This window comes from Watersipora subatra, chromosome 8 (assembly GCF_963576615.1).
Source record: "Watersipora subatra chromosome 8, tzWatSuba1.1, whole genome shotgun sequence".
In the NCBI taxonomy this organism is placed as follows: domain Eukaryota; kingdom Metazoa; phylum Bryozoa; class Gymnolaemata; order Cheilostomatida; family Watersiporidae; genus Watersipora; species Watersipora subatra.
The window spans coordinates 60,734,588-60,753,787 of NC_088715.1; the positions used below are offsets into that span (position 1 = coordinate 60,734,588).

Consider the following 19,200-nt stretch of genomic DNA (forward strand, 5'->3'; position numbering starts at 1 on the left):
GCATATTAGTACATGTTTTTAGTCATTTAACTGACAGATGAAAGTAATTCTTTATCTAAGACTTTATATAGATTTTAGTAGAAGTGGAATATATTTTTATTTGGAAAATCGAATTTCGCAACAGCAACACAACTTTGCTAGCATCAACCGACAATTTTGATAAATATACGATTAACTGACTGCAGTTATTGTTGTGGTTTCTTTTTTGTTTTAATGTTGTGGTCTTTATATAAATTAGCTGTTCATAAGTGAAACACCATTTGTTTAGTTTCTGAATTGGATTTTTTTTTATTTTAGGGACCGGCTTTCGTGATGACTGACAAGCTTAGTAGGGCTACACTCCTGCCTTTTTACTAGATTGCTGTGCGTGGTAGTGTTTTGTTTAGGGTAATCACTTCTATTGTATGCTCCTACTCCATTTAAAAATTTTTTTTTGAAGCTTGAAACTGTTGCTTAAAAGAGTAATTACCTGCTGTACTATATGATTTTAGGCAGATAGTTTCAGGCTACCTAGATATAGTTGTTGCCAAGTCTGTGAGCGGTCTTACGATCACTTAGGCCTACTTATTGGTTTATCAGCCTGATGCCCAGTAAAAGACTTTTGAACTGCGTGGCAGCTCATACTGAAAAATTTGGGCGACCAAACAGTTGACATACAGTTCCTACAACTATGCATGCCTGGTGTACGCCTAAAGAGCTTTCTAGTTGTGCAAGTTAAACACAATAGCCATTTTTTTGCTATTTAAAAGCTAAAACATAGGAAGTATAATTTTCTAGTGTCTTTATTATCTTGAAATTATTTTTAAGCATTACATTAACTTGCATGATCATAAGTATTAGCGAGTCTTTTCTGGATAAATTTAACATACAACTCTCACAGATTAGCAAGTAGTAGTGTGAAAGTTTTGGTTGTTTTATTCCTTTTTTTGGCAAAAAATGTATTTGCGCTAAAAAAGGACAACTGCTAAATATTTAGAACAAAAGTTAGTCCAAGAAAAAAGATGCATTAATCTTAATATTCTAAGTGGCTCTGCAGATTCTTACCAAGTTTTTTTTCTAATTATTGAAAGTTTTTCTGCCATTTTCAGTTTCTCCATAAAAAGCATTGGCGTATTTGTAATTTTTTTGTTACAGTATAAATTGTACTGTCGGGTAGGTGCTGCTAGTGATACATTTAGTGCATAAGTTTAATAATTCAGTTCTGGAAACTCTTAACATTTGCACTTCATCTTGTTTGCAGATGTTTATATCATAGAAGAATAGACAAGCCTTGGTGTTTAAGGTATACTTTATTTAGTGCTTGATGGGCCATGGCAGAGATTTCACGCTCCTTTCATTTCCTGTATGGAGGTCTTGCTTTGGTCAGGGCATCGAGAAAGGCTTTGAGGAGTAGATATTGTTTAACCTGCCAACGCTCGTCAGTTTTCAAGTCTACCATCTCAGGTGACCATACATTATACCTTATCGTCTGGTTTGGCATTTATTCCAAACTATTCTAGTGTCTTGTCCTATAGATTTTTCAACGAATACAAAACACGGTTTTGTTTGTCTATGTCTAGCTTACAGATCCAGCCATAGTCTGATCTCTGTGATAGGTATATTTCTAGAATCTTTTTTGTTGCTTTCTCTCATGTGATGATTTTAACCAATTAAACTTCTCTGTTGGATGCAAAATTGCATTAAAATTATTAATTTACTTTTGGCAAACTATTTTGAATTTGTTTTCCGTTGCTAAATAATATGCCGTGCCTTATATATTTGTAAATTCACCTAAACTCTGTCTTGTGTCTTTTTATTACTATTGCGTTATTACTGTTATTATTGTTACAATTTGTTTGTATATCATGCTCTACAATTTCAGAGAAGGCAACTCCTCACAGTGCATCCAATACAAATATTCGTATTAGAATTCCGATCAGCAACAAGTATGCTTTAAGAGTTATCTGCTCAGATTCATCCTCCAAGAGTGACAATTACAAAAAATCTAGAAATACATCTGAGCCCCCAGTCAAGGGTATGTCAGTTTTGATATAATGTAAAAATTCTTTATTATTTTATTCATTTTCTGATCCTTCTCCAAAGTATTTTAAAAGATATTGAAATAATTTAAGATGAGTTTTTTACGTTGTCTTTCAATTTCACATCCGGTTTTTTAGATGAATAGGTAGATAAAATATAGCAAAATCTCGTAACAAGAAAATTTATATTCCTTGCTATATACCGTAAGAGTAAGTATAACTCATACTATAGTTCTATAGTTCTAGGCTGATGAGAGACTGGTCAAGAGACACTGGTCAAGAGAACGCCTCAAAGCTTAGTAGTTGTGACTTTCACAATGTGACATTCACTGCGTCAAATATTTTTTTGAGTAAAAGGGTTTCTATAGATGGTGCACTTGTGGCATACACACTAAATATTTTCTAAAATTTGCTCTTTACCGTGACTGGGGTTATACTCTTTTTGTTGAATCTATTTCTCATCAGTGTTACTATAATATTGGTCTTGCAGTGAAACTAATAAATCACGGTACTAACAGGTTTGAGTTTATGTTTGCCAAAAGTTTACGTGTTCACATTTAACCATAGCTAACCTTTTCGTTAAATTGAGCTTTTTTCACATGCCTCTCTCATTGTTCATTTCAGCAATGCTTTTCAGATATCAGTTCAAAGGTTATAATACAGCAGTGTGGACGAGACTTTTTTTATAAATACTGCCTACTAAAAGACATTTAACCTAAAACTTACTAACCAATCATGGGTCACTTTGATCTGTAGAAAAATAAGAATTTGTAAAGGTTTTTTGTTTTTTTTTTACCCTTTGCTCGTTGTTGGTTTAGGCTTGAATAAATCTGTCATGTACATTAAAGAGAATATATGGGTGGTCTTGTAGTGAAACCAGCAGCCAAGAAGCCAGAAGCTCCTCAGCAATATCTAAAGAATGTCTTTATTACTCCATTGAGAGCTATGCGCGAGTACTTGCTCACTCCCGGGTATGCTACATCTTCCCATTTTTCTGTTTTCACCCGTTTCAATGTAAATCCAATTATCTGTTCTTGCTTGCAACAACTGTCAAAGGATCAGAAAACATTCTGTCCTTTTGTCTATTACATAATCTATGTTATGTCCAGCGTTTGGGACAGCGGGTAATATAGTACCATAGACACTCCTATAACGTATACCTCCTATAACCTAATTTCCAGATAACCTAAAGAATTTATGTAAAGTTTTTTGCTTTGTACTACGTAAAAAATTCAAAAAATAACCAAGTGTCAAGTTGGTACAAGTTTTGAAATTCCATTTGAATAACGAGAGTCTTGAAGTTAGTCTAAAAATATCGCTCTCTCCTGCCGCACTTAGGAAAAAACAATGGCGTACGCATAGCGTTATCTCTATTATATAGGCAAGTTCCGTAAGAGTCTAGTTTGCCATGATAGATAGTTAGGTGTGTCGACAAAGTACAGAGAATAAGTAGCTGCACAATTGTTCAGAAATACAGAGGCTATCGATTGGTGCGGGTGTTACAGCGTCGGTCTACAAATCTGAATGTCACGCGTTGGAGTATTGTCGAAAGAGATATTTTATCATAACCTCGACCTCTGAAAACAGAGGTCAACTGATTGCAGGCTCTGCTTCATTTGTTTATGTAAAAAGTTTACTTTGCTTTTTTGTTTGTTTTATAAGCCTTTATTTCTGTGTATTTTAACGTTGCTCATAGCTGACTTAAGTGTGGCGGTGATAGGGGGGGCGGTGATAGGGGGAGGGGGGGGCGGTGATAGGGGGGAGGGGGCATGTTTTGTTATGTTTGTTAGTTCAACAAGCAAATGAATTTTATGCAACTGTTTTCTTTAGAAGTTGACTCGAGTATTTGTTCATCTTTGTTCACCTATGCGTGTTATCCAAGGTTTTAGTCGCTCCACTGTATACAAGCCACCTAGGTATCGTTTTGTATTGTTGTATACAATAGGAAGTTATCCATTCTCTATACTATTTCAGTGAATTGTCTTCCCTCTGGTCAACAACCAAAAGAAGTCCATACGAAAAATCTCATCCCATCACTCTTTATCTCAGGCGTGATGTAGAAAAACGGTAAGTGATTAGGATTTTAGCGCACTGCTGTGTTTATCTATACAAATCTCAAAGTTTGTGTGGCTGTGATTTTGTAAATCGGCGTGTTCAGCTATAGCTATTAAAATGTTGGACTGAAAATCTCACTTTGTGCTGGATTTGAACTCACGGAGATTACAACTCCAAGTTCCTAACTACGCATTTAACCACTGAGCTACACAGTCCTTAGAATTCTAATGCCCTTATCATATATTGTATGCCCTTTTCTCGATTGCGCACGCGAAATGATGTATTAATTGATACATAGCACCGACGGGTTACAAAGCTCCTGTTATAAAATATAAAGGATTTTTAGTTGATTTTCTGTTTGTATTATTGTATCATTATCAAATCATGTGTTTTGTAGTTTACGTACTTACTATTTATTTCACATTTACATTTATTGGCTTTCTTAATTTATTTCATTTGCTCAGAAGACATTTTTCCAGCTACACTGCGTTTTCCTTGATTCCCTTTATAGCACAAAAATTTATAGGGATTTCTTGGCGCTCACCTTGCGTTCCACAATCATTAAATAGGAACAAAATCTGCTTATTTTATTTATATAGATTACCTTTTGCAATTGTTTTATTTTTAAAGTTGTAATCATTAGCTTTTTTAATTTGTAATTTTCAATTGCACCGTTTCAAATGTGTGACCATAACGACACAACTTCAAACATCCAAAGGGCATTCGTTAGTTTTTGCAAAACTTAAAAAACGTTTCACATGGAAATTCTCAAGTAGGATTTTCCTCCGCATTCTCTCCCCATTCAGTCAGACAAAGTACCTTCGTACGCCTCACCGATACATTTAATTTTGATATCTTGTTTTTACGTTTATGCCTGTATCGAGAAGAACCAGTATCGTCATATTCAAAGTTTTGATGGATGACTTTTGCAGCAACACACTTATACACACACTTCTATGTGATAATACTAATTGTTATTATTAATTCAACATATGAATAATTTTAATTTTGTTTTCATAGTTCGCTTTTCGTTATAATCATTGTAGCAAAACAGATTAGCTAGCCAGATTAACAGATTATCTAACTTCCTGATTATTAACAGATGATTAAGAGATGATCCACCTGTTACTTGCTAATTAATTAACATTAAAACACTTTTACACTTGTTTCATTTTTTATTTTAATTTATTTTTGCTTTTAATTTATTCTAACTGAACTTTTATTTATGATATGAAGTTTGAAAGTTAGAATGATAAATTTTGTATATATTAAATAAAAATACATTTTCTGTGCAAATACTTTTTTATTGACCCGAGCAATGCCGGACATTCCCCTAGTTAACACATATTGTTAGAATATCTCTTGCTGCTGATATTGGGATCGATACATTCCCTTTTCGGAGTTCCTCACTTAATATTTATCAAAATACATCGATGCAATAATTAATACAAAATCATTGAAAACATACTTCAGTTCATCTACTATTATTACTACTGTCGTGTGTTATAATGTGTGACACCGTTCTTCAACTGACCCAAGTAAAGGAGTAACCAATGCTGGGTATGAATGAGTCCCATGACCAAAACGGGAAACAGATATGCTATTTTCTATCAAACAGGCCATTTTATTTAATCTCCAATGGAGAGACCCCGTCTTTAACAAATGAAAATAACTTTGAGTTGCTGTGGCTCTAAAATTGATTGCTGTATTATACACCATCTGACGGAGGACAAAATTCCATACAAAGTGATGCCAATAATTTTATAATTAATATAATTTATAATTATAATAATATAATTTAATTATAGTTCATAATTAAGATAAGACAGCCCTTTTAAAGCTCGAGTCAAAGCACAAGCCTTGCTTAAATTGGCATATAGCTCAAATTCTGGTTTGTATCTGCAATCAGTTTCTGGTTTGTGTTTCCAGAGGAATTATATGTTTTGATGTTTGTGGAAAACCATAGATGCTGCTGCGGAACATCTGATATGAAAACCAGGGTTGTGGTCAATAATGCACTATAATAATTTAATAATATTTGATATAATATCATATATTTATTATGATGATGATAATAACACAGAAGTTGTATTAGTCCTAAGGCTAAGTTCTTAGGTTGAGTTCTAAGGTTAAGTTTTAAGGCTAAGTTTCAAGGCTAAGTTTCAAGACTAAGTTCTAAGGCTAAGTTCTAAGGCTAAGCATCCACTAAATGAATCGCTGATAAGTTGGTAACTACCACGGTACATTCTGATGACTGGGAATATGAAAGGAAGCGAGTTGAATGTTCGCTCAATTGTTAGCCGACTCAGACTAACCTCTTGAGTGCTTTTCAGGGCCAAGGAGAAGTATGGCAGTCTTGAAGTGCTAGAACAGGAAAAGGAAAAAGCGCGGAGGCAGGAGGATTTATATTTGAGAGGTGAGAAAATATAGTAGCAGTGAGGGTGTGCAAAAGATAGAGATGAGTGATTAGAAAGAAGAGAGAGTGAGTGGGCTAGCACTCCTAATGCTTTTCATTTGAAGAAAGTGTATGTAAATAAAAATATTAAGCGGTGTGGTTATTATCTGAGGTTCGTGCGTGTATGTCTGCGTGTGTTCTGAGGCTAGGCAGCAAAAGTAAAACTATAAGCTGTACTTATCCTGTGACGATTCTCGGCATTTTGTGAGAGAAAAACCAGTTTTAAATGCTGGAAATATTATCTAGTGAGAATTTTAACAGTTAACATGTTAACATCCTCAGTTAATTGATGTTAACCAGCACAAATATTTCTAAGAATCAATAAAAACCAATTGTTTACCTATCAGCTGACAGAGCAGCTTTAATAATAAAGGGTAATTCCTTTCCTTTGTTTAGAACGTGCAACGATTATTTATTTGCATAGTTATAGCTATATAATTTATAGTATTTTATGCTATATAAATATAATATAAAATATTATAATGATGAAAATAAAATAATATTATTTGATGTTCATTATTATTATATGTTATTATTAATATATTATTATATTACATAGTTATATTTGCATTGTGTCATATTTACACGCATGCACTCTCAAGTTGTGATGGTTGTTTGTTTGCTAACAGTAAATACTTTATCGGATTTTGAGAAAACCACTTCTGGTTTTAGGTAAAAGACTTATTCGAGTGTGTTCTGGTTGATAGATTTGTTCCAGTTGGTCGATGGTAAATGGGCTTGGGTATTCCGTGTATCAGTCAAGTTCAGTCATTCCCCTAAAAGCTTTTTTTAAGATAGGGAAGCCTATTTTCGCAAGAGATTTTAATCTAGCAAAATTTAAATTCAATCATGTATGTTTTGGGTATGAGCCGATTGCTGTATCAAGTTAGTTTTCTTAGGAGAGAATGAAAACGCAAAATAGCATAAAACCATAGATTTAAGCGAAGCTAGTCAGAAAAAAGGGAAATGGGAAGATTTATGCTGAGTGATTTGAAATTCCACTATGTTATATACACATACTAAATATTTGTTTTTCTGTTTTGTTACAACAATACACAAACATACAAAAAGGGAAAATGAATTGAAGATATAACAGTATTGGTTCCCAAAAATCAAAGCTAAAATTCAATTTGTCATCTTGAGCCACAAACAAGGAACTGATATCTAGGTTTGCAAAGTAATGTCAACAGTGTTTAATTAAACATACAAGAGAAGACGATTACAAGCTGGTTGCTTATTAAATTCTGAATTTTTATATGTAAATCTTTGCATATAAATGTATACAATTTCCATCTTTGTTACATACATTTGATATCATAATCATTCTTATTTGTCATACAAATCTCTGCTTTTGTTTATTCAGGATAAAATCTGCAGCAATACTTCTCAGCGTCTTAAAGAACATGTTTCAGTTCTTATTTTCTGTATCACATGCTACCATGTACATATTATCATAGTTCTCTCTGTGTCACATGCTACCATGTATTTACTATCATAGTTCTCTCTGTGTCACATGCTGCCATGTACTTACTATCATAGTTCTCTCTGTGTCACATGCTACCATGTACTTACTATCATAGTTCTCTCTGTGTCACATGCTACCATGTACTTACTATCATATTTTCTCTGTGTCACATACTACCATGTACTTACTAGCATAGTTCTCTCTGTGTCACACGCTACCGTGTACTGTCTCTTATAGGTTGTGCAAATTTTAGGTCTCACCTCCAATCGACCAATCATTTTTGAGTACAAAGAAAAATATTCACAGGCACCGACAACAGACCAAAGACTGGAGGTATTGCATATTTCTCTATTTTTATGTTCTATTGCAAAAATTTCTAACAGAAAGTTACTGTCTTTAACTTGTAGACTGTAAAAGACACGTGTCAACAGGTATTTATACAAGATAAGTGATAATGGGTAGCTATATAAGACAAATGTTAACAGGTAGCTACATGTATGTAAGACAAGTGCCAACAGGCCGCTATACAAGACAAGTGTCAACAGGTAGCTATATAAGACACGTGTCAACAGGTAGTTATATAAGACACATGTCAACAGGTAGCTATAAAAGACACATGTCAACAGGTAGCTATAAAAGACACATGTCAACAGGTAGCTATATAAGACACATGTCAACCGGGGGCTATATAAAATATATATCTGTATGAGGAATCAATACAGACCATTTTCTGACCCAGAAGTTTCATAGTACCTCAGGTCACACTTTGAAAATAAACAGACTCGAGTGATGCATTCAATGGTGAAACAATTGGCTATGATTCCAATTTACCCTAGGACACTTAAGTATTCGCGGCATCTAACTTTCGCGTTTTCGCGGAGTCATCATCACGCGAAAAATTCATGCGCGAAACTAAACTATCATAACGAACTAGCGAAAATTCGAAATTAAATAGCTATGTTCTACACAGGCCTGTATTCACTGGTTGCAAGTTGGGGGGCTAATGTTAGACGACTAGTTATGAACATCTGGGGTGTGGAGAAGGAGGGGGGGGGGTGCTGTAAGCTCCCAACAGGTTTCTCTTATGTAAGGCCTCAGCCGGGCCTCTCACGTGAAGTTTTAAAAAATTTTATTGGCAAGTATCAACATTTTTCTATTTTTTGAGATTTGCTTTGTTTTAGCTGATGTGACTGACAAAACGTTTTAAAATTAAAACAGGCAAAACTTGTATGCAGTTAAAAAGCTCAGAAAGAAGACATCTTTTTCTTTTAAGCGTTTTAACAAAGATCATTTTTGCCGATTTTATTTCAAGTTCATTAAGTAGGATATGGGCAAGCAGATGTTTGCTAAAACTTGATATTTTGCAAACCTTTATAAAAGTCGTTAACAAGAATATTTTGCCGCTGATGAAGATAATAATGACGCCTAAGAACTACTAAAAGTTGATGTTTGTATCTATGGCTTCGAATAAAGTGATATTCTACAGCGATAAAAACCTTTCTATAGCCGTTGGACTATGAAATTCCTAAAAAGTTGGGGCGTCTTAGCCGGCCAGCTGTCCAAGGGAATACGGCCCTGTAGTTCATTGATATCCACAACAAAATCGTGATATTAGAAATGCAGATAATTTTGTGTGTGATTGAGCTCATTGGGAAATTTCTAGTAAATTCGTTAATACACCGAATGAGCAGCATGGCAAAGCAAATTAAGATAACAATTTTTTTTGGAAAAGCCAAAACAAACGAAGAAGATGATGATATCAGTTTAGTCACCGAATTTGTAACTGATGAGGATGAAAGTCTGGTAGGTGAAGTCATACAATTAAATAATACTTATTGTAGTGATAAATTTTACTGCCAACCAAAAACGATAACAACCCTCACCAGGTCCAACCATGTTATACAGTTCTGGTTGTGATGTTGGTTGTTATCTATTTTCTTTTTTATGAGACATGTACTGTATTTGATTTTTTTAAATTTGAAATATTGTGAACTCAAAACGTGCCATGGCCATCGCTTGCTATAAATACTTGAGATCTAATATTGGTTATATATCGGTCACGACGGAAAGGACCGAGACGTCATTGATAGTCCAAGAAACAAATGGCAGCAAGCGATCACGTTGAATTATCGATTTCTGCCATACATTTATACCTGCGGGTTACAAATACAAACTAGTCGCAAATATAAAAACTTTTTTTACTAGAGGACCGGACCTGAGGAATCTAATTTGTTTGTTCCACTGTATTTATTTTCACATCACTATATTTTCGCACTCATCAGAGCTGCGAAAATAAGTTGCAGCGAAATTTTACTCTGTGTGCTACTCACGAAACTAAATACTAGCGAAATATAAGTGTCCTAGGGTACAGCATTTTCTGGATGGCTGCGATTAATTGTTCGTTTTTGAGCTTTTAAGAGCTTGTAATCACATTTCCACATGTTTTGCACCTACAATACAGCAGAGTAAGACATGGTGAACATTTTGATACCAAATAACTGTAATGTGAATTTTGTTGCGAGTCAACCTTTAACCATACTAAAAAGCTCATCTGCTTTACATGAATGGTGGTTATGGGAGACAGTTTCATAACCGCTGTAACCTCTGTTCATTACAGAAAGAAAGGAAAACCATATTTAAAAGTGGATCAGGGAAGGTGATCCTAGCAGCCATTGCGATGTGAGTATACTTGCGGTAGCTGTACGAATGTTGTTATTCAACTCTGACTTCTGAGTTGTTCTAGTTCGGAGTTAGTAAAAATAGAGCTTGCATTGCAATGGAACTAACAACCCTTATGGTATTACTGTCTAGCTGGAGATATTTTAAGACGTTTGTAGCCTAAAGAGCATTACTTGGTAAGTGTTGATTAGAGTGTAATTTCATGTACTACCAGATACGTGGAGCTTGTTTACAACTTGGCTCTGTAGGAATCACTCATTTGCAATTCTACTCAGGAAGGTCTGAGAGCAATGCTAAAATAAAAAATTAATAAATGTTTATTGGGTGACTCAGAGCTGTTATTATTTTTCTTTACGTTCATTAACCGTAGCATTTAACCCTTTTTGTCTAAAGTAAACATTTAATACGTCTCTTGCATTTGGTAGTTGCACTGTTATTAGGAGTTATCATCTACTGATAGTTCACAGGGGTACGCTAGATGTCATCTGTTCTATTGCTGTAGAAGGTTATGGAAACAAATTCTGTTAGAGTAAATTTAAAATAAATCAATTATAATTAAACAAAGAAAAAAAATTGAGGCAATTCTAAAAGTAGTCTGCCAGAATCTACCTGTTAGACACGCAGGCACTATTTGAGACTTAGAAATTAGTATTGTAGTCACAATATATAGCAATATATAGCATAGCATGTATACATAGCATATATACATAGCAATATATATAGCAATATGTATTGCTATATATATTGCTATATATATATATATATATATATATATATATAGCAATATTTATTGCTATATATATAGCAATATACATGTATATTGCTATATATATAGCAATATATATTGCTATATATATAGCAATATATATTGCTATACATATAGCAATATATATTGCTCTATGTATTGCTATATAGTATATATACGCAATATAGCTACTGTAAAAAATTGTGTATACCTACTAGAGGTAGTATGAATTCTGTTTTCAACTTGACAGGAGCATACTTTGTTATTGTGTTGTGGCTCCATTCAATAGCTCATTCCAGAATATATAAATGTACTACTGAATGCTCGGGTAATAAAAAGTCTTTGTACAAGACATTTATTTTTATTCAACATATTATAACCGTAACCATTTTAACTTTCAAACCTCATACCCTGAGAAAAGTGTTTTGTGTAGTTCAAATAAATTAAGAGAGAAAATAAAACAACTGTAAAGATTTTCAAACTTTTTCAAACAACTGTAACTTTTAAATTTTATATCATGAAAGAAGTGTTTTGTTGAAATAAATCAAGAGAAAAAATAAAACAACTGTAAAGGTGTTTAAATGTAAATGTGAAATAATTAGCAAGTAACGGCTAAATAAAGTCTGTTTTGCCACAATTACAATGAAAAATTATTTGATATACAATTATATGGTTTTAATTTGTTTGAGTGTTAGCATCGTAAATTGAAACTGTCGTATAGAGTTGTATGGAAGCCCATAGTAATTATCGAAGGCAAATACCAGGGGAATGGTAAAAATCATCAAGACTTTATATGCGTACTCTACATATTAAAAATTAGTAATAAAACAATATCTTAATCTTAGTAACTATGTTTACCTACAGTAACTCTAGTTACTGTAGGTAAACATAGTTACCTACAGTACTACATACTAGTGTATTTAGCAGTTATAATCTGCAACAAAATTCAACATTACAATGTACTTCGTGCAGTACGTACCGTTGGGAGTTCTTACTTTCGAGAAAGACCCATAAAATAAACATTGAATTTAACTTGAAAGACCTATAGCATAAAACGTTGAATTTAACTTAATGAATTTAGCTTACTAAACACGTACATAAAGCTAAGTTTTAGTATGTGTTTTACTAAACTAAACTTCAACTTTGTCATCAGCTAAAATTTTATCAATTGTTTTCTTTTTGGTTTCATTTTACTATAACTTACAAGGAATAACGCTGAACTGAGATAGCGAGCATCGAATCTCTTTCAGGCGTGTGGAAATGATTTCAGCGAATAGCCTGTCGGCATTTTCAATATTTCGTTGTAATCAGTACACCGACTGCCAAATTTTAATTTCGAAAGAAATTTTTGTGGATATTGCCTGGCTGAAAAAAGTTGAAACAATTTGTTCTCATATAGTGAGGATCAAAAACATCGTGTTCCTTATAGCGAGGCGAAGTTTTTTTATAACAGGGGCATCGTAACACGAAGGTGCGCTGTAATAATTAATAGTTTAGCGTCTGAAATCACGAAAAGTGTATACAGTATATGGTAAGAGTGATGGGAATGATAAGAATGGCTTATCCTTGTGGTTAGGTGCGCGTGTGTACAAACTTGCAGTTGCAGTCTTCATGAGTTCAAATCCAGTAGGAAGGCATTTTTGATTCTTAAATTTTAATCCCTATAGCTGGACAGACAGAATGACAGACAAACTTTGAGATATATATAGATAGATTGTAGTAATTAATTTTTTTTAAATGTGATTTTTTGTTATTAACTTGGCATCTAGGCGGATGAGATTTCAAATACTGCTCAGTCTCATAGTGTGCCGAGAGCGGCTCATAAAAACAATTACTGAGAGCACGTGTTATATGCTGCCAGTCACCATTACTGCCTACACTATCCATCGCTCAATAGTTTTCTATCCTTGTTTAGCGCTGCCGATCATTAGTCATACTGGCTGTTAAGTCAGCAAAGGGCCTCCAGGCAGCTACAGCAGCTAGAGTTAATATTTTGATCTATAAGGTTGCAGTGTCACCCACTTATGTTATGACTCGGTCAATGATTCAGTATACATGTATATAAATGCCAGTACCCAGGCAGTTCTGTTTTGTGTCACATGACAATCTTTCATGTGTAACATGAAAGATTGTCATGTGTAATTACTATCTGCATGCTTGAGTGGCACAGACAGTAGTGTGCCTGGCTGCCAAGCCGAATGTCTGAGTTCAACTCCCGTGCGATGCATTATTTTTCCTAAATTCTAAGTTTGGCTTCAGATGGATGTAGCTGTACCCAATGCCTTATTTCCTTTACCAATTCTGCGTTTAGCACACAGAATGATCCGGCTCGTGTTTTCTAATACTGTGTCTAGCCTGTGATTGAGTGTAAAGCTCCCATTACGAAGGTTGAATAAAGAGGCTAAATGCCATTTTTTCATTGCAGTAACAGCGTGAATGCTGTAGCCAAGTGCATCGCTTGGCTTTACACAGGATCTCATGCTATGTTCGCGGAGGCTATCCATTCACTCGCTGACACTCTTAATCAGTGCATACTGGCCTACGGTATTCATCACTCCCTCAAGAATCCAAACCCAGATCACCCGTATGTTAGTTGATTGTTCTGTTTATACTTTACTATGTTTAGGGTTTGTGTGAAAAGGTAGTTGGTAGAAATATACAGTTAGGTAGAAGTATGACAGAAAGAATCATTTAATAGAGATGGAACAGAGAGATGTTTAGTAGAGGTGCGAAAAAGAGAGGGGGGAGGGGGAGAAAGAGAGATTTAGCGGAGGTGAGACTGAGAGAAATATTTAACATTGATGTAGCCTAGAAGGCTCCATTAGGTATATAAGAAAAATAGAGACAATAACAATGTTGAATTCTTCTTTTAGTTTATTCAAATTTTTTTGTCATATGGCATTCAAACCATTTTTGTTTGTGTAACTTACTAGTTAGTAGCTGTCTGCGCTTTTTGTTTTGCAGTTATGGCTACTCTAATTTCCGTTATGTCTCCTCCCTCATAAGTGGTGTAGGAATCTTCTGTGTTGGAGCAGGTTTTGCATGGTACCATGGGATCGCTGGTGTCATGGGGAAGGCAGACCTAGTAGATATGAGATGGGTAAAAATTCTATTTTGATGCGTGTTTTGTACGTACTTTCCCACTCCTTGGAGTATTTTTTGTATTTTTTCTGTATTTTTATGTTTTCCCTCTAATTTTTATTTTATGAGCTTCGCTGCTCTTTTTGAACATCAATGTTATAATATAAAATTAGTTTTCTATATCATCAGATGTGGTGTATTCTGTCATTCATCACAATTGTACACTTTGTGACAGGCGATCATGCTCCTTGGTGGCTCACTCGTATCAGAATCTGTCACTCTACTCATGGCCATACAGAATATAAAAAGAAAAGCTAATCAATATCATCAGACTCCATATGAATATTGTAAGTTGTCTTTCCCTGTCATACATGTTGCTCGTCTCCACCTGATTCAAAGTGCGCCAGTCTGAACCTGTTACTAATCAGCAAAAGGGAGTTTTCTGCTCTTGTTTTTTGTGGCTTCATGTAGTTTACAATGCAGTAGGCGGCCTGGTCATGTAAACCTCTTTTTATGTAAATTCCACTTAACATAAAGAATTTATGTAAAGTTATGCTGCGTATTACGTAAGAAATTTCTTATAACGTAAAACGTGAAATTAAGAAGCCTTTAAGAAGTTAAGTTATTAAGTTAGCCTTAAGAATATCGTTTGTTTATCTTGCCGGACTTGGGAGAGAAAACGATGTTTATGAGTATCTCTATTATATATACTGGTAGTATAGCAGTTTAGTGTGCTGTGAGAGATCGTTATAAGTAGCCGCGACGTCAGATATTCAGGAATACCCAAAGTTGGTCGATAGGTGCAGGTGTTAGAGTCGGTCCACCAAGATGAATGTCAAGAGTTGTAGTCTTTGAAATTTTATCCTAACTACAGACAGACAGAATAAAAAAATAGTTTCGTTCTACTTTATTATAATATTATTATTATAAACATACAATTTTTTCTTTTGTAGTGTACATCTTGCTGTGTAGACAAAAATGATAATGCTGATTTAAATGGACATTGAAACTAACCATACGATACCAATACCTGTTACTGTACCGTACCAATACCTGTTACTGTACCAATACCTGTTACTGTACTAATACCTGTTACTGTACCGTACTAATACCTGTTACTGTACCGTACTAATACCTGTTACTGTACTGTACTAATACCTGTTACTGTACAGTACTAATACCTGTTACTGTACCGTACTAATACCTGTTACTGTACCGTACTAATACCTGTTACTGTACTGTACTAATACCTGTTACTGTACCGTACTAATACCTGTTACTGTACTGTACTAATACCTGTTACTGTACCATACTAATACCTGTTACTGTACTAATACCTGTTACTGTACCGTACTAATACCTGTTACTGTACTGTACTAATACCTGTTACTGTACCATACTAATACCTGTTACTGTACTAATACCTGTTACTGTACCGTACTAATACCTGTTACTGTACTGTACTAATACCTGTTACTGTACCGTACCAATACCTGTTACTGTACCAATACCTGTTACTGTACTAATACCTGTTACTGTACCGTACTAATACCTGTTACTGTACCGTACCAATACCTGTTACTGTACTGTACTAATACCTGTTACTGTACCATACTAATACCTGTTACTGTACCACTACCCTTAACTTATTGTAGAATTACCGTAATTGTGGATCCTAAATGAAGTGAACAGGATAAGAGAAAAGAGAGAAGTTGTCAATATAAACCAATACTACTACAGTTATTTGTACATTTAATAAATTGAAAAGTTAAATGTTGACTTGCAACAAATTTCACATTACAGTTACTTGGTATCAAAAGATTCACCATGTCTGACTCTGCTGTGTTGTATGTGCAAAATGTGTGGAAATGTGATAACAAGCTCTTAAAAGCTCAAAAACGAACAGTTAATCGCCGCCATCACGAAACTGCCGTAGATTGGAATCAGTTTATTTCTCTGACGTAGTCAATCAATTTGGTTATTGTTTTGTCACGTGACGTTCTCACGGGAATTGAAAGGCCAATAAAATGCTCAATATAAAACTTCTCGTAGCACTAATTTATAACAAACACTTCGGGTTTTACCGAAGACCTTGTATCAAACATAGATGCTCGCTACTTCACAGTTTTGTTTCGGCTTGGACTAATTGTCTAGTCGTAATCTTTGTCTCTGCTGGTGTCATTTTCGCTGTGTTTTTTTGCTTTTGTAAATAGCTCAGCTGATTTCAAACCATTTTCATTGCAGTCTCTAAGGGCACTGACCCGAGTGTAAACGTTGTGCTTCTAGAGGACTTAGCAGCGGTGACAGGAGTGACCGTGGCTGGCACCTGTATGTACCTCAGCTATGTCACATCTAATCACATACCAGATGCTATCGGCAGCATTATAATCGGCTCGCTGCTCGCTAGTATATCTCTTTATATCATCAAAACCAACAGCAATGCACTGATTGGAAGGTAGGTGGGCAGGGTGCTCTTCCCACTGATTGCTGTAGAGGGGATTATCTCTTGGTCTACGCTAGGAACTATTATGATTTTCAGGCACAGTATTTCCTACCATAAAGAAGAACGTACCCCAAATTTTAGGAGATTTTATTAGAAAGTATCAGTATTTTTTCTATCATTTGTGATTGTTTTGGATGTTTGAAGTGATCTGACTGCCAGGATGTTTCAAGGTTGAAATCGACAAAATTTGATCGCGGTTGAAACTCGTCACATTCAAGCAAAAGTACGATTATGACATCTATAGTTACAAAGAGACCGACAGAATAGAGACGCCTAAACCTGTAACTTGAAAGCAATAGCAGATATCAACTGTAGCATTGATAGCTACTAGTGACATCATTTTGTACTTATTTTACTTCTGAGCGTTTTAACCGCAACCAAGTTTTATCGATTTTAATCCTAGAACATCCTGGCCATCAGATCGCATCAAGTAGCAAAAACAATCACAAATGATAGAAAATGCTGATATTTTCTGATGAAATCTACTAAAATTTTGCCTAAATTTGTCATTTTAAGATTTAGATTTATAGTATTTGTAGGAGTTGAGAGTTTTCAGCCCTTTCTTTACACGAGTTGCTCATTATAGTTGCAAGTCTTTTACACTCTACCTTATGACAAGTACTATTGTCATAAGTTGTTTTCTTTACTGTCTGACTTATGACTTCTGTGACTGCACTCACTCCCTCCTTTCTCCTTTGACCTTTGTAACATTTCATATAGCAGCTGGTTTTTGCTGAGCGTGTCGAGAAATTTCCTCATATGATTAAACTGCTGTTTAGTTTTACATTTTTGAACCTTACTCGGCTGGCCAAGCTATAAGGTATTTTCTGTTTATTTTTGCTAGGATCCACAGCAACCGCTTCAGGCACTTGGTTTTGTTAAATGCTCATAAGGGGTGTTTATCTCTCCCTATTGTTTTAACACATTACAAATCTATTAGAAGTCTGACTTGCTCATATGCTGATGTCATGGATAAAAATGTTGTTATTTTTTATGTGTCATGAACATCTTTTAAATTGAAACTGCAAATTAATAATTTACTTTCATGTGTTAAATTTTTTGAAATATTTTTTATTCGTCAGTTTTATTAAAATGTAAAGAGTTGGCTGTCACCGCCTTTTCCAGATAAGATCAACTTGATCAAGTTTACAACTTGCTCCTGAATGTATTTTAAGCCATTTTGCACGCTCAGTTTCTTCAAAGATCAAAAAAAATTCAATTATCTTACCTCAGTGCTTTTCGTACTAATCAGGTTGCATCAGTGTTCACTGAGGATGGGGTCTGCAATTAAGTTCTGCAATTGGGGTACACACTGTTTGGATTGCAATCGCAAAACCCTCACAATTGCAGGAGAAGTACAGTAGTTCGTTCTTGGAGTGTCGTACACAATAATTTGTTGCACTTTAGTACATACTAGTTGTATGTTAGCTTATTCTGGTGTATTTGAACTACAGAAGAGAACAACGAGTAGGACATAACAGCATTACGGAAAGTAATTAGCAATGGTACGCAGTTACTGAGTTGAATCCACAAACCATAGATAAGCTCATGCAAGGTGATACATCAGTAAAATCCCTGGTGAAAGATATTTACAAATATTTTAATGTTTCCAGGTTATGATGGGTGAACACCGACTTTATGACAAGCACCTTCAGGGTGTACTGAATATGTTTAGTTACACTAGTTAGCAGATCATCGATAGAGTAATCATCATGGTGGTTACATACTGCAGGCAGAAGACAACTCCTAAAATAGCTACCAGTTGAATCATGTATCGCTAAAAGCTACATATATATGTCTATTATATACATGTAGATGTCTGTCAGACCTAAATGCTTACGATGTACCCATTATACTGTAGATATATTTTCAACATGGTGTCACACGGACCCCCTGAGAAGGGTTCTTTGTGATGATGCATATGGCCTAGCTGCATCACTTAATTGTGTTACCTTTAGATAGAATGTAAAAGCAGTGTCTGCCATTTACCTGCAAATCTTCTGTATTCTGTTCACAACACCCATGATTGTCTATCAAGTGTTACCTGCACAGACATGTCTTCTTCTAACCCTTGACCCGCAGGTCAATACCAGAGATGAGTAAAACGGAACTGACAGCCGCCCTCGAATCTGACATGATGATCAGATCTGTCCACGATATCAAAGCCACCGACATGGGAGCTAATCTCATCAGGTAGCT

General features: G+C 34.9%; 1 protein-coding gene across 1 annotated transcript in view; it reads left to right on the top strand.

Moving 5' to 3' along the window:
• LOC137401642 (proton-coupled zinc antiporter SLC30A9, mitochondrial-like) overlaps nucleotides 1-19,200 on the top strand; it is a 30,951-nt gene continuing 11,751 nt past the window's right edge. The window contains exons 1-13 of the mRNA XM_068088091.1: nucleotides 1-43; nucleotides 1,298-1,443; nucleotides 1,862-2,014; nucleotides 2,890-2,989; nucleotides 3,993-4,085; nucleotides 6,407-6,489; nucleotides 8,247-8,326; nucleotides 10,611-10,672; nucleotides 13,843-14,001; nucleotides 14,382-14,517; nucleotides 14,734-14,845; nucleotides 16,743-16,953; nucleotides 19,084-19,194. Of these exons, the coding sequence (XP_067944192.1) occupies nucleotides 1,311-1,443; nucleotides 1,862-2,014; nucleotides 2,890-2,989; nucleotides 3,993-4,085; nucleotides 6,407-6,489; nucleotides 8,247-8,326; nucleotides 10,611-10,672; nucleotides 13,843-14,001; nucleotides 14,382-14,517; nucleotides 14,734-14,845; nucleotides 16,743-16,953; nucleotides 19,084-19,194 (1,433 nt within the window). The 5' untranslated portion in view covers nucleotides 1-43; nucleotides 1,298-1,310. The remainder of the gene's footprint in view (nucleotides 44-1,297; nucleotides 1,444-1,861; nucleotides 2,015-2,889; nucleotides 2,990-3,992; nucleotides 4,086-6,406; nucleotides 6,490-8,246; nucleotides 8,327-10,610; nucleotides 10,673-13,842; nucleotides 14,002-14,381; nucleotides 14,518-14,733; nucleotides 14,846-16,742; nucleotides 16,954-19,083; nucleotides 19,195-19,200) is intronic.